General features: G+C 47.2%; 1 protein-coding gene across 1 annotated transcript in view; it reads right to left on the bottom strand.

The window, feature by feature from the left end:
- Positions 1 to 1,606: 1,606 nt before the first annotated feature.
- BARX2 (BARX homeobox 2) overlaps positions 1,607 to 15,896 on the bottom strand; it is a 75,644-nt gene continuing 61,354 nt past the window's right edge. Inside the window, exons 3-4 of the mRNA XM_020887672.2 lie at positions 10,953 to 11,037; positions 1,607 to 2,580 (exon numbers count right to left, since the gene is read on the bottom strand). Of these exons, the coding sequence (XP_020743331.1) occupies positions 2,314 to 2,580; positions 10,953 to 11,037 (352 nt within the window). The 3' untranslated portion in view covers positions 1,607 to 2,313. The remainder of the gene's footprint in view (positions 2,581 to 10,952; positions 11,038 to 15,896) is intronic.

Below are 15,896 nucleotides of genomic sequence, written 5' to 3'. Positions count from 1 at the left end.
ATGCAGGAATCTCGTGTGGTCAGCTTCCCTCCGTGGTCAGTTTACTCAGCTCTCTTCCATCCTTTGAAAAACAAAAGGCAGCAGGTGAGCAAGCCCCGAAATAAGACCCTGAACCCTCAGGGGTCACCACCCTGGATGTTGGAGGGGAGAATGCTTTTGTTCAGCAGCGTCCTCAAATGTAGACATCCAGTGGCTGCTGATAAAGAGAGGAGGCAGTCCCCCACAGGGACTTGTGGAGCTGGTTTCTGGGTGCCAGTCATGAGGCTCGAGACCTGGAAGGAAAAGGGAAGGATGGATGTGGAGAAGGAGCTTGACTTGGCCCCTGAATCTGTGCCCACCGGCTTTGGAAAGGCCCAGCCCAGACCCACCTCTGGACCATGGGGCTGAACTCCAGAGCTGAGGCTGGAGGACAAGCTAAAGGCTGGAAGACAAGCTCAAGGCTGGTCAGTGGAGGTGACATTGAGCTCGGGGCCTCGAAAACAGGAGGGAAGATAACCCACGCTCTTAAGACTGTCCACTCACCCCCTCCAACCTGCAGGGCAAAGTGCTGTGCTGTGCTAAGTGGCTTCAGTCATGTCCAACTCTTTGTGACCCCATGGACTATAGCCCACCAGGCTCCTCTGTCCATGGGATTCTCCAGGCAAGAATACTGGAGTGGGTTGCCATTTCCTCCTCCAGGGAATCTTCCCAATACAGGGATCAAACCCCTTACATAGGGCCAAGAAACAATACCAAAGATGACGGGCCAGGAACCCAGGGCTGGAAGTCAGAAACAGTGCCCAGAGCCAGGCTGGGGGAAACCATCTCTCCCTGAACTCTGGTGGTCACTGTCAGACACCTATGAGAAGGCCAGCGTGAGAGCCCAGACCAGAGACCGAAAACCAGCCTAAGAAAGCTGCGTCCTAATGAGGGCCTTCCCGGGGCAGGAGAACGGGACAGAAGGATTCCTCAAGCAGGACACCCAGCTGGCAGGACTCACCTGCTTACTGTGGCCGTGGGGACGCCGCCTGGTGGGCAGATCCTAAAGCCCTGGGTGGTGGCGGCGGGGGCAAGGGGGAGCTCAGGTAAGGGAGGCAGTGGCCGACAGCTGGGTGTGGGCTGCACGAACTGGTTTTCGGAGGCCAAGTCCTTACCTCCGCGTTAAGAGAGAGACTGCTTTCTCTTTGTTGATCTCAAAGGCCAAGGGAAGGCACGGCCTTAGCAAAGTCAAACTGGCCATCACGACGCTTGAATCCAGTCCTGTCGAAGGAGTTGTGTACTACAAGCTCTCAGGCTTACGAGTTTTTTTTTCTTAACTTTATTTTTGGCTGTGCCGAGGCTCTGGTGCTGTGTGTGGGCTTTCTCGAGTCATGGTGCACGGGTTTCTCACTCCACTGGCTTCACTTGCTGTGGAGCACGGGCTCTAGGGAGCTCAGGCTCCGCAGTTGTGACACACGGGCTGAGCTGTCCCTTGGCATGTGGGATCTTCCCAGACCTGGGATCGAACCCAAGTCTCTTGTGTCTCCTGCACTGGCAGGTGGGTTCTTTATTACTAGCACCACCCTCTTTCCATAGGATGTATTCAAGAATATCTAAATACACTCCCTGGAAGAAACAACACACCCCATCCTTTTTGAAAGATTTATTTTTAATTAAAAAATAAAAGTTATCTTAACATATCTGCATTGCAGCTTCAGGGATGGCAACTGAATGAAGCGAGAAAAACAAGGTTTATCAGTTCCTGGGTCACCTGACTACCATATAATGGGCATAAAGGCACACATGTCTTCAAACAAACAAACTTTATTCTATTAACTCAAAACTCCCTTCCCCCAACTCTTATCTGCCTGCCCTCACCGACCACCCCTCCCCCCCAAAAAAAACAACAATCAAAAACATTAAATTCTCTTTTAAAACTACAGAAATAAGTGCTGAGTCAGCAAGGAACCTGGGCATGCTGCCCACTCCTCCATCTCTCTCTGCTTTGATGGCTAGCTGCTCCGAGGCTGGTCGCAGTGTCCCCCATCATGCCAGGGGGAGCTTGGACCCGGAGAGCTCCACGGCGTCACCCCCACTGGGGCCGGCAGTTCCAAGGCACTGTGTCCCTTAGTCGGGGCTTGTGTGGCTTAGGCAGCCTTTCAGGAAGAGCAGGCCAAGGTGAGCAAGTCTTCCTCAAAAGCTGGAGCTGAGAGCCACGGGCAGGAGGGAGGGAGCCGGCCGTGGTCTTCTCCCCCAGGTCTTGGGCTCTCGGCAGCTTTCTTCTCCCTGGTCTCCCTGCCCTCTCTCTTTCCCTTCTTCCCAGTCTCCCCCTTCCCCCCCACCAAGAGTTTTATTTTAGCTTGATGGTGGGGGTTCCGGAGAGGCTACTGGCAACTCCTGGGCCTGGCCTGGGGACTCGGCCACCTCCACGGGGACACCGCGTGCCTTTGGTTCCTGTGTATCACAGAGCCCCTCCAGGCCCTGGGAGGGCTCCCGGAGCTCCTGGCTCTGAACCTGGCTGTTCAGCTTCTCTTCAGCTTCGATCTCTTCTGATGTGGGGATGGAGTTCTTCTTGGGACGACCTTTGGGTTTTGTGGGTGCTTCCTGTCCACCTTTAAGAACCTACGTTGGAGACAAACGAGATCAAATCTAAAAAATAACTTCTTCCCTCCACTTTCCCACTCCCCCACCTCTAAACCAGTGGTCTCCAACATTTTGGCACCAGGGATTGGTTTTGTGGAAGATGGTTTTTCCACAGACTGGGGAGGGGAGGGTTTCAGGATGATAAAAGCACATTACATTTTATTGTGTACTTTATTTCTATTTTTATTGCATCAGCTTCACTTCAGATCATCAAGCATTAGACCCCAGAGGTTGGGAACCCCTGCTCTAAATCATTCCTTCCCAGCAGTGAAGTTGCAAAGTTTGGCAAAAAATATTCTCCATGAGTCACCTGCAGTCTACAAAGACAGCTTCATTCATGAAAGGTTCGATGCACTTTTAGTCAATATCATTTCTATTAAATACAATGATCATAAATACATTAAAAATCCAACTTCAAAAATAGGGAAATAAATGAAAATTAAAATATGAATGTGACAGCAAGTTGATAAGTTAAAAGAAAAAAAACATTATTTGTCACAAACAGGAAAATACACTCATATGTCTGTGTAAAGGTGTAATTGGTACAGCTTTTTCAAAAGACAACCTGGGGATGCAAATTAAAAGTCTTTAAAAAATGTGCATAATGTTTGACACAGAAATTCTACTTCTAACAATTTAGCCTAAGGAAGTCATCAAAGATTGGGACAATGATTGATGTGCAAAAATGTTCATCACAAAATTGACAACAAACAGCAAAAAAAACATACTCTAAAGTTTCCACCATATAACGGAGTCCATAATTATAGTATACGGCAAAGAGAGAAAACTTAACAACCATTATAATCGTTATATAGGAGAACATATAATAACATGGGAAATATTAATACATTTTTTGTGAAAATGGGTTCTAAACCAGCATAATTTAATTTGGTGGCTAGACAGCTACACACTACCCTTCTTGTAGTCTCCAGATCAAGGATAATTTCAATTCTTTTTCTTTTTTTATGTATTTTTTAATTTTTCAATAATGATCATGTATAAGTATTTTTGTAATCAGAAAAGGAGATATCATGAAACATACAGTTTTATGTTGTTTGAAGAAGCAGTAACGCATAGGAGAGAGTGTATTCTTATTTTGAAAGTAGAATAACTAGATTAAATACCAACTGTGTCCCTTGTCTACTTTGTTTTTGGGACAGTCCTTTGAAGACTCTGGGACTCAGTTTCCTATTCTATAAAACAGCAATGCACACGTGTGTGGTAAGTCACTTTAGCTGTGTCCAGCTGTTTGCAATCCTATGGACAGTAGCCCAGCAGCTCCTCTGTCCTTGGGATTCTCCAGGCAAGAATACTGGAGTGGGTTGCCATTCCCTTCTCCAGGGAATCTTCCAGACCCAGGGATAGAAACTGGGTCTCCCGCATTGCTGGCAGATTCTTTACCATCTGAACCACAGGGGAAGTCCAAGACTGAGGAATTTCCAGACTGTTCCCTTAAAGCAGGAGCACCATGTTACATTCCAATCAGCAGTATGTGAGGGCTCCAGTGCTCCACATCCTCTGCAAAACTCATTTTTTTAAGGGCTGTTTTGATGTGGACCATTTTTTAAGTCTCCATTGAATTTGTTACAATATTGCTTTTGTTTTATGTTTTGTTTTGGTTTGGCCTCAAGGCATGTAGGATTTTAGTTCTCCAGCCAGGGATGGAACCTGCACTCCTTGCATTGGAAGGTTAAATCTTAACCACTGGACCAGAGGGAAGTCCCAATACTTGTCATTACCTGTCTTTTTGATTCCAGCCATCCTAACAGTTGTAAAGTTGTATTTCACTGTGGTTTTGATTTGTACATCCCTGATAATTACTTAAGTTGAGCATCTTCTCATGTGTTTATGGGCCAGTTGTATATTTTCCTTGCATAAGTGTCTATTCAAATCCTTTGTCTATTTAAAAATGGGGTTGTCTTTTTTAATTACTGAGTTATAAGTTCTCTATTAATACTAATAGTTGGATGAAAGCCCCTTATCCGGTAGAAGATTTACAAATATATTCTCTAGTTCTGTGTTGCCTTTTCACGTCCTTTCTAAAAATGTTTATTTATTTATTGGCTGCATTGCTCCTTGGCATGTGGGATCTTAGTTCCCTGACTAAGGATTGAACCCATATCCCCTACGCTGCATGGCAGATTCTTAACCCCTGGAAAATAAGAAGTGAAGTCCTACCTTTTCACTTTGTTGATGATGTCCTTCAACAGAACAAAAGTTTTTAGTTTTCATGAAGTCCAATTTTGTTGCTATTGCTTGTGCTTTTGGTATCTTATCTAAAAAGGTTTTGCCTAACCCAGGGTCATAAGCATTTACTCTAAAAGAAAATATTTTCTTCTAAGGATTTCATAGTTCCTTTTTCCTTTTTTAATATTTAAATTTAATTGGAGGAAAATTGCTTTAGAATATTGTGTTGTTTCTGCCATATATCAGCATAAATCAGCAACAGGTATATATATGTCCCCTCCCTCTGAGTTTCATAACTTTTTTTAATCTATTTTTTAATTGAAGGATAATTGCTTTACAGAATTTTGTTGTTTTCTGTCAAACCTCATCATGAATCAGCCATAGGAGTTTCACAGTTTTAATGTTTACAGTTAGGCTTATGATTCTTTTTGAGTTAACTTTTGCTTACGGTATAAGGAAAACCATAAATTTGCACTAAACACCTCCATTTAGCTGGGCATCTACTCAGCCACTGTACTTTCAACCTAAACAGCTAACACAGAGATGTGAAGGGGACTTCTAAAAAGATAGAGATGCTGACAGAATCAATCTCTGGGGAAAAGACATCTCTATATTCCTTTTCATATTCCTTTTCTGATTTTTGTTTCAATGTGAACACAGGCTGTTGAAAGCACCCAAACGTGCCAAGATGAAATTGACATGTTGAAAGCAGCTCCACTCGGTATGAAAGAGGTTATACAAAATCGAGTTGCCCCATGTAGTAATCAAGTTATAAAAGAGCAGGTCTAAGGAAGCCACCTAATTGGCAAAAGAAAGTCCAGCCCAGCAATTAGGGAACACCACCCACACAGCTTGGCTAGACCCCACCTGGCCGTTTTCCTACAGCATGAAGAAAAAAAAAATCAAAACAATCAGACCATTTTCTAAATGGAATAAAACATTCCAGCACAAGCAATAATTAGGATATAACTACACTCTTGGCTGCTTTCTGCACCTGACCTCTGGCCCCTGCCTCCCAGCACACCTGAGACATGCAATTGTCTCGCAACCACCCCACGCTAGGACTACACACTCACATGCACTCTGCAGCCCTTCTCTCAGGACCCCTCCTCCCTAGGCATCTCTGGAGCCAATTTACTTTCCTTCATCCAGAGAGGCCAGGCAATCGGTTGCACGTGAGGTCACATGCCTCTGGTAAAAACACCCAGCACACCACCTACTTTTATTAACCTGGCCCGCTGGCAGCCTTCCTCCAAACTCTAAAACTAGATTCTCCCGTGCCCTCCTGCTGGGGATGTCAGGACCTTCCTTCTCAACCTGCACAGGTGGGCGGGTGATGGGCACATTGACGGGAGGGCCCAGCTGTCAGTGCAGAGAGGAACCTTCTACCTCCCTCACTTTTCAGGCAGAAGTGGTTTGTCATTGTGAAAAAGCAACCCAAGGCAGAGCTGGGATTTGAACACAAAACCTCAATTGTCTGAATCTAACACTCATATTAGTATTTCATTGCACGTAATGTACAAGGGAAGGGTTCAACTGATATTTCTACCACATTTATCTTACCGACCTCCTAACCTCCCAAGAGATCCTAGACCATGGACTCATGAACCCACTGCCTCTTTGCTCCCTCTCTCTACCTGCAGCTCTATGGGAATGATGAGAGCCATGTTGTTGGTCAGTTTCTTCAGTCGTGTCTGACTCTTTGCAACCCCATGGATTGCAACCCACCAGGCGCCTCTGTCCATGGGATTTCCCAGGCAAGAATACTGGTGTGGGTTGCCATTTCCTTCTCCAGGGGATATTCCTGAACCAAGGATCGAACCTGCATCTCTTGCATTGGCAGGTGAATTCTTTACCATGGAGCCACCAAGGAAGTCCGGAGAGCCATGTACCTGATGCTATTTCTCTGAAACTGAGGCGTTCACCATCTCCAGCACAGATATTTCCCCAGCTCACTGTTAAGCAGATTTTCTGCCAGAAGATGGGATGTTCCACTCAACTCAAGCCTGAATGCTAAAGCACCAACAGACTGGGGAAGGCTTGAAAGTGGGGAGGATGCAGAAAAACACCTGACTGTCTTAACCAGCATCCCAGAAGCTTGCAGAATTCATTTTCAGATTATCTCTCCTGGCCACCAAAAGTTTAGATTTTCCAGAGACATGAATTTTGTGGACGGGTAAAGAAATTTAAAAAAAAAACAAAAACAAAAACACCGAGACAAACAGCAGCTAACACTTCCTGACTGTATCCTATGGGGCAGACACCGTTCTAAGTCCTACAGGGACTGGCTCAGATTGGCTCACTGACCTCATCTGCATCCCTGTAAGGTGGACATCAGACATTTACTGATGAGGAAACAGGCGCTTGCCCACAATTACATAGGTAGAAACAGGTAGCAGTTTCACAGAATTGTTGACCAGCTGGAGACTTCCAGTGCACAAGATGACCGCTGTGCGTGGTATGTGGCCCACCCAGTTCTGTGCCTGGGAGAGGAAGATACCAACCATTTGGACCCTCTCACAGAACAGAACCCTACTTTGGAGATGAAAAGTACCCCTGAATGATGAGGGACTTCTGGCCCACTACGAAGCCCACTGGACCCCACTGGAACCCAAGCCAAGCAGACACAGAAGGGAGGGTGAGCATCCCACCGAATGTGGGAGACCACATTTACCCAACCTGCTAAAGCTTCTACACGCTGACTGGTAAAAACTAGTCAGAGATGCTATCTCGGTTCTGGCAGCATGCGAGTAACTCTGAGAAGCGAATGCTAATCTTTTTCCAGTTCCACTGAGGTTACTTGCCTTGAGACATCTTTATTGCTCAATTATTCTTTTCTTCCCCAGTCCTTGAGGAGACAGCCTTGAAAGTTTTACCAGGGGAAACTATGAAGCAATCAGGATCCCAACAATGCCTCGCTGTTTTGGGAGAGTCAGAACGTGACCCACGCCTGAGCTACTTGTTCTGCTCTTGACTCCAGCTGTTCTGAGGTCCTTGCAGTGCCCCTACATGCTTCTGCTCCTTCCTTCAGCCTGTGACGCCCTTTCAACTTCATCTGGCAGGTGTCTATTCATCCATTAAACCCAACTTAGATGGCACCTCTTCCAGGAAGCCCTCCCTTCTCCTACTGATGCTGAACCTTTTATTTCCTTCCACTGTTGCCCTGATCAATCTGAATAATGAGTGACTTACAGGTCAGCTACCCCCACTGACTGAGTACCTTTTTTGAATTTTTTTTAATGGATGGCCTGGTATCTTACTCATTGGAAAAGACCTTAATGCTGGGAAAGATTGAGGGTAGGAGGCAACAGAAGGGGGCAACAGAGGATGAGATGGTTGAATGGTATCACCAACACAATGGGCATGAATTTGAGCAAACTACGGGAGATACTGAAGGACAGGGAAGCCTGGTGTGCTGCAGTCCACAGGGTCGCAAAGAGTAGGACACAACTTAGCAACTGAACAACAACAACTGGTGTCTTATAGCCACATCTCTACTGCCTGGTGAAAAGTAACTGCTCATAAGGTGAAATGAAGTGGACTCGAATTTCCGGAAGGGGCCTGCATTCAGCTGACTTGTGGACTGCTTGGAGATTTAAATCTGTGCAGTTACTTCCATTTTGTTTTCTATGACACTGATAACCATCAACACGCGGCCTGCGGCTGTGCCAGCAGCGCAGAGGCTGGTGGAAAACAGCTGACGTCAGCGGCAGGGGCACATGTGTTCCCCACGGGCACTGGGCGGTGCTGGCAGAGCCAGCGGGCTGTCAGTGCCTCCATCGTGTGACTCACGAAAAGATCGCTGATAACCAACTCAAACAATGCCTCTGCCACTCAGGAGACATCAATTTTGATGACGATGATGGGACGGGGAAGGAGGTGGGTGGTGGAACTTGCACAGAAAGCAGAGAAGAGACTTGCCCAAAGCCAACCAGGGAGGGGCACGCCTGGAAACACAGCCCAGTGTTTCCAGGTCCCAGATCTGGTTCCCTTAGAGATCAGTCCCCTGAAAGGCTCCATGGGTGTCTGAGCATTCTAGAAGTTGTGGAGAAGCAACACGTTTAATTGAATCTTATCTTTCCATTTCAACTTCTCCCTGCAAGCTGTCCCAATATTTCACTTCTCCTCCAGCCTCTTGCTTGTGGGCGCTCAGTCATGTCTGACTCTTTGCGACCCCATGAACCGCAGCCCATCAGGCTCCTCTGTCCATGGAATTTTCCAGGCAAGAATACTGGACTTGGTTTCCATTTCCTCCTCCAGGGTATCTTCCTGACCCTGGGATCAAACCTACATCTCTTATGTCTGCTGCACTGGCAGGCTGGTTCTATACCACTAGCGCCATCTGGAAGCCTATTAGCAGGCAATAGCAAGAACCAAAGTTTTCAGAGAACAAAATAGATACATTGGATAAAAACACAAAATGGAGAAAACTCAAAATCTATTACCCATTATCAAAAAGTGCCTATTAACTTTTTTTGTTTCTGAAAACTAGGTGGCTGGTGCAGGGGAAGGGGGTCTTAGTTATTTGGTCATTGTAGAAAATTCATACACCAGCCCTTGAGACACCAAGGCTTGTGACCAGATAGCTTAGCAAATAGGACATCATGCAGGCAGGCCCAAGATGTTCGGTCCACAGGACAGGAGAGGGGCCCAGAAACCCAGCGAGAACATGGAAAGGCCTGGGTCAAAGGTTTCTTCCCACTCTCTTCTCAACCCTCCTATTTTCTCTGGGCTTTGACTTTGACCCTTGGAGTTTTCAAAACTGGAAGTGAGACAACTGCTTTGAAAAATCTGGATTTAACTGTTGCTTTTTTTTTTTTAATAAGAAAAAGAGAGCGGGCTAAACCATTATGAAATGAGTTCCTTAAAATGTAGAGATGTTTCTTTTTTAAAGAGATGTTTACACTAATTTGTTGTTGTTGTTCAGTCACTAAGTTGTGTCCAACTTTGTGCAACCCCAAGGACTGCAGCATGCCAGGCTTCTCTTTCCTTCAGCATCTCACAGAGTTTGATCAAATGCATATCCATTGAGTCGGTGATGCTATGTAACTATCTCATCTTCAGCTGCCCTTTCTCCGTTTGCCTTCAGTCTTTCCCAGCATCAGGGTCTTTCCCAAAGAGCCGACTCTTCACATCAGGTGGCCAAAGTACTGGAGTTTCAGCTTCAGCATCAGTCCTTCCAGTGAATATTCAAGACTGATTTCCTTTAGGACTGACTGGTTTGATCCCCTTGCAGTTCAAGGGACTTTCAAGAGTCTTCTCCAATACCACAATTCTAAAGCATCAGTTCTTCGGCGCTCTACCTTCTTTATGGTTCAGCTCTTATATCCGTACATGACTACTGAAAAAACCATAGCTTTGACTTTTATCAACAAAGTGTTATCTCTGTTTTTTAATATGCTGTCTAGGTTTTCCATAGCTTTCTTCCAAGGAGCAAGCGTCTTTTAATTTCATGGCTATAGCCACTGTCCACAGTGATTTTGGAGCCCAAGAAAATAAAATCTGTCACTGCTTCCACGTTTCCCCCTTCTATTGCTATATAAGTTCATTTAAAAACTAAATAGGGAACGGCTCATCTGTAAGGCACTAGAGTGGTATTTGGGAAACCAGAGTCACTATACCATGTGCATCAGAGGAACCTGGGTGCTAGTTAACACGCCCTGGGCTAGCAAAGCAGAATCTTAGGAAGGGCCTTGAGTTCTGCATTCATACCTGCCACCCAGGTTCCTCTGATGCCCACTGGAGTCGAGAATCCCTGTGTCAGAAGACACACAGCTACAAGAGCAGGTGCACCCTGCATGTCCTCTAAAAATACAGAGGACTGACTTCTATTCTTAGCTATTGGTGGGAGTGGGAAGGAAGTTCTTTGAAAAGGCTAGCAGGTGGGGTTAAAAGCAGCAACTGACAAGCCTGGAGCCTTTCTTTTTCTTTTATTTCCAATGAAACTGTGAAAAAGAATATCCTTCTGGTCAGGAAATCCGAGTCAGAAAGAATTGCTTATCCTTTTGTTCAAACGGCCTCCCTCCCAGCCAGCATCATAAAAGGCCTTCCAATCTCTGGAGTTCAACTCCCCAAAGGGTCCTTCCTGCCTTCTTCACCAGCCCTGTAGTAAGAATTTTTCCCATCATGATGGGCCTGTGGTTAGGACTTACTCTCCTTCTTACCATTTTTTTCCATTTCATCCTGCGGTTCTGGTACCAGGTCTTCACCTGCAGTTGAGTGAGTCCCAGAGACTGGGCCAAGTCCAACCTAGAAGGCACGAGAGACAGGGGGAGGATGAGGACGAGGGGAAGGGGCAGCAGAGGTGGGGGCCTGTTACCAACACGTGGACCTCCCCCTTAAAACATTTTCTCCCAAGGAGCTCTGCTTTCCTTCCCAGAGTCCTGTGGAGGAAACTCTGTGAAGCTAAGAAACAGATGCCCAAACCTAAGAACTGTCTACATTGAACCTGAAAAGAATTTCTGAGCCTTCACTGCAAAGTCCTCTCCTTGACCCGACAGACTCTTTTCTCTGAACCTGCATAAAATGAACACTCTGACCCCAAATCCAAACTAGGGAGGAAAGGTAAAGTCGCATTTTTCAGGGGGGTGAGCCCCCCGCCACTCCCTCCCCCGGCCCTGCTATCTCGCCACACCCCCTTGAAGGTTGCTTCCTCTGCACAGGTCACTTCTCACCCCAGGGGCTCTGAGTTCTCGCTGGTCTCTGCTTCTCATGGGTTATTTCTGCCTCCCTAACTTCACTGCTTGCTTCTTTCACAATCACCAACGTGCTTACCGCATTCTACATCAAGAACAAAGACTCAAAAATACGTTTTGACAGGTTGACTCATCCTCCATCCCTGCCCTCAACTGTTATGATGCCAGATTCCAAAAGGAACATTACATCCGTACCCCTCCTGCTCCCCATTCCACGGCTAAGGATGGTCTGACATTTCTCTGTAGCCTGCAGAGCCACCAGCCTGGGCCACGGGGACTTGGGTACACATCCGCAGCTGCACCCAAGCTTCCCTGAGACTTCCCTGGTAGCTCATCTGGTAAAGAATCGGCCTACAATGCGGGAGACCTGGGTTCGATCCCTGGGTTGGAAGATCCCATGGAGGAGGGAATGGCAACCCACTCCAGTATTCTTGCCTGGAGAATGCCCATGGACAGAGGAGCCTGGCCGGCTACAGTCCACGGGTCACAAAGGGTCAGACACGATTGAGTGACTAAGCTCAGCACCTCAGCTTCAACTTTCTCTACCTGAGGAGTAACAAGCGACACCTCACCATCAGGGAGACCAGTGGGACAGGAGTGAAGGTTCCAGGTGTGGCTCCTGGAGTGCCAGGCGCACTTCTCAGACCCCCCGCTTGGACCAGAGTGCCCAATTCAATCTCCAATAATAAAAACCATTTTCCGTCAAGGACTTCAGCTCCTGGCTTCAATCCCCATTCACACCTATCTGCTGCCCGTAAAAGGGCTACTGTAAGCTGACAGTTTTATTGAAAGTCATTAACAGACTGAAGCCAATAAATTCCTGGTGCTAGCAGTCCTCACCCTCCCCACTAATGAAGCCCTGCATCCCAGGTGTGTGTGCGTGCTCAGTCGTGTCCGACTCAGAGACCCCATGGACTGTAGCCCACCAAGCTCCTCTGTCCATAGAATTTTCCAGGCAAGAAGTACTGGAGTGGGTTGCCATTTCCTTCTCCGGGGGATCTTCCTGATCCAGGGATTGAACCTGCACCCTTTGTGTCCCCTGCATTAGCAGGTAGATTCTTTACCACTGGCACAACTTGGGAAGCCCAAGAAGCACATATGAGAATCTAAACTTTTCCTATTAAGGTAGACATAAAATTGAAAAAGTGAAAATAAGACCATTTTTTCTCACTCTTTTGGAAATGTTTTTTAATTTAAAAACTGACACTTATGTTAATGTGATAGGCCTAATATTGTTACCCCATAATGAATAACTAAATATTTTTGAACTTTCTCAACTTTAATACTTAATTTGGTAAATATCAATAGTTTAACCAACAAAAGTTCTCTGGGGGGGGTGGGGCTCAAAAATTTTTAGGAACGTAAAAGGGTCCCAAGACCAAACCCTTTGAGAACTGCTAATGTAAAGCACCTAACAGTGTCTGTCACCCAGTGGGTACAGCATAAGCAATAGTGTTTTTAACAACCATATAGCAGTTCATGGTATCTCTGGATAGCTCTTTGGGGGGCATAGGTAAATTCTGCACCATAACCTTTCTGGCCATAATTTGGCATCCCAGATAGCTATTCATTTAAACACCAAGAGCCCGGGAAGGCCATCCCATGGGTCTCCCAGACCTCCCTGGAGGCAGAGGGCTTCCCCCTCCCCACAGCCTTCCCGGCCAGTTCACCTAAGGCCGTCAGGTGCATCAGTGAATGGAAGGATCAGTTCACAGCTCTGCCACGGCACTGGCCAACCAGGATGAGCTCACTTGGGAAAAATGCACTCCTGACTCATGCTGGCCCCAGAAACACACTTCGCTGTCATCAGCTCTCTCTCATTACCTGCCGCGGTTACAGATTCTCACTTCCCTGCGCAAATTCGCTTCAATGGGGTCACCTAGGAGACTGGAGAAACAAACACAGGGGAAGAGGGTGTGCGCCGTGGGAGGAGGCGTGCTCATGGCCCCGGTCACGTACGAGGTGAGGAACAGCTGGCGGGGCAGCTCGGGCGGCAGCCTCCACGCCAGCCAGGTGGTCCTCCTCTGCAGGCAAGTAAATCAAGCTCACCTGAGAGGTGCCTGGGCAGGTAGCAGGAAGCCCCGGGAGGCTGATTTGGAAGTAACATTTCTGCTAAAAAAAAAATTCTCTGACTTCTAAAATAAGCCTAGAATGTCATCTTGAGTGTGCTGATTCATAAATCCAGATGCCCACTCCACCTCCTCTACTCCATGTGTGCTGAGCACAGGAGGCGCTTCCTTACACTGGGGGCATCAGAATAGCAGAACACCGTGTGTGTGTGCGCGCGCACGTGTGTGCTTAGTCACTTAATTGTATCTGACTCCTTGCAACCCTATGGACTGTAGCCCGCCAGGCCCCTCTGTCCATGGGATTTTCCAGGCAAGAATACTGGAGTGGGTACCCATTCCCTTCTCCAGGGCATCTTCTCAACCCAGGGATAGAATCCAGGTCTCCTTCATTGCAGGTGGATTCTTGACCATCTGAGCCACCAGGGAAGCCCAGAGATCTCATCTATTAACCCCCAAATCACAGAACTGCCTCCATCCTCTGCCTGAAGGTGCCCCAAATTACACATGTCCAAAACAACGTGCTCTTTCCTCACCAAACTCACTCTGCCCTCTGCCTTCCAGCTTCAGTTAATGCTTCTCCCTCTTTTCCTGGTGGCCCATGTAGAAGCCACAGAATTCTCCACTCTCTGCCTCATGCCAATGGAAATTCTGTCTGTTCCGGCTTCAGAACAGATCTCCGATCTATTCTCTCATCTCTGTTCTGTCTCCACCTTAATTCAAGTCTTCAATGACCCTCCCTGGACTCTGTCCACCTGCTTTCCCTGCTCCATCTCTTCTCACTCTTCTCTCTCTGTTGCTTATGGGGCTACCAATATGAGGATTCCGAGATGTAAATCTCAGAACTTCCCTGCTAGTCCAGTGGTTAAGACTTCATGCTCCCAATGGAGGGGGCCCAAGTTTGCTTCCTGATCAAGGAACTAAAATCCCACATGCTATAGGGCATGGCCTAAATTTTTTTAATAAACAAAAATTAAAAAAAATAAAACATAAATCTGGCCACAGCACTTGCAGCTCTTCACGGCTGCTGACGCACAGCCTGCACGACAAAGTTCACATCTTTTGGTCAGACATACAGGGTCCTTCCCATCTCTGCAGCCTCATCTCCCCCCACACCCCCCTCCCCCCTGAAGCTGGAGATGCCCGACCACCTGCAGGGCCCTCAGCATGCCCAGCAGCACCTCTGTGCCTTTTGCATGTTGTTTCCCTCTGTGGGATGCCCTCTCCCTCCTGGGATCAAAGTGCTTCTGAAGTGCTGCCTCCTCTGAGAAGGCTTCCCGGCTGCCACCGGACACAATCAGCAATACCTTTGTGCTCCTGGAGCCTTTGGGAACATGTTGGCATCCACACCCCAAGTCATGATGTGGTTACCGCAGCCACATACTTCCCTGTGACCTCCTTTAGAGCAGGTCTCTTTTCTGCTATCTTCTGGACCCATAATCCCTGCCACAGTGCCTTACACACAGCTGCTGGGAGCTCCACTAACTGAATCAGTAAACAAATTCCCTTTTAGTCAATGACTTGCAGGCTCCTCTCTCAAATTTTTATTGAGCAGCTAATAAACAGCTTGAGATGCCTTTGAGTTTCCTTTCCTTCTCTTTAATAGGGTCAGACCTGAAATGGACAAAGCAGTAAGCAAAGAAAGAAAAAAGTACCTGGAAAATCCTTCCAATAAACAGGGTCACACATTAGGCCAGTCATTCCAGAGTGAGTTTGAAAGAACAAGGTAGAACACACACTCTTGCAGCATATTTCTTTGCCAAGATGCTAAATTAAAGAAAGTGGGGAGGTACAGAAGCCTCTGAGTAAAGCAGGGGTCACAGCAACCTTCACTGAGATCTCAAAAGGGCTTAAAGAAGAGACCTTCATCCAGGTCCTCCTTGGTCTCAGCCAAATGGTTCTGACTCGCTACCTGTCAAGTCCATCAGGACATCTGACAGCTCCACGGCCCCATTAATCCAGGCTGCCATGCAGGAGCCAGGTGTGCCTGCTGAGCCAGTTGGGGGTTAGTGGGTGGGGAGAAGCCTAGGAAGATCATGGACCTCAACTCCAGGTCTAGTCCCAGTGCATCTGATCCTAAGTGTCAGTGGTTTTAAACGCCAAACCTGTTTCCCCGCTGAGTGCCTGGGCAACCATTTGCTAAGCTCTACCATGCTTGTTGTATGGTAAACAAGCTTGCTGGGCTTCCCCTGTGGCTCAGCTGGTAAAGAATCTGCCTGCAATGTGGAAGACCTGGGTTCGATCCCTGGGTTAGGAAGATCCCCTGGAGAAGGGAAGGACTACCCACTCCGGTATTCAGGCCTGGAGAGTTCCATGGACTGTATAGTCCATGGGGTCACAAAGAGTC

This window comes from Odocoileus virginianus, chromosome 28 (genome assembly GCF_023699985.2).
Source record: "Odocoileus virginianus isolate 20LAN1187 ecotype Illinois chromosome 28, Ovbor_1.2, whole genome shotgun sequence".
NCBI classification, from domain to species: Eukaryota; Metazoa; Chordata; class Mammalia; order Artiodactyla; family Cervidae; genus Odocoileus; species Odocoileus virginianus.
The sequence above is the reverse complement of the archived record's forward strand: the minus strand, read 5'-3'. Positions and strand labels throughout refer to the sequence as shown.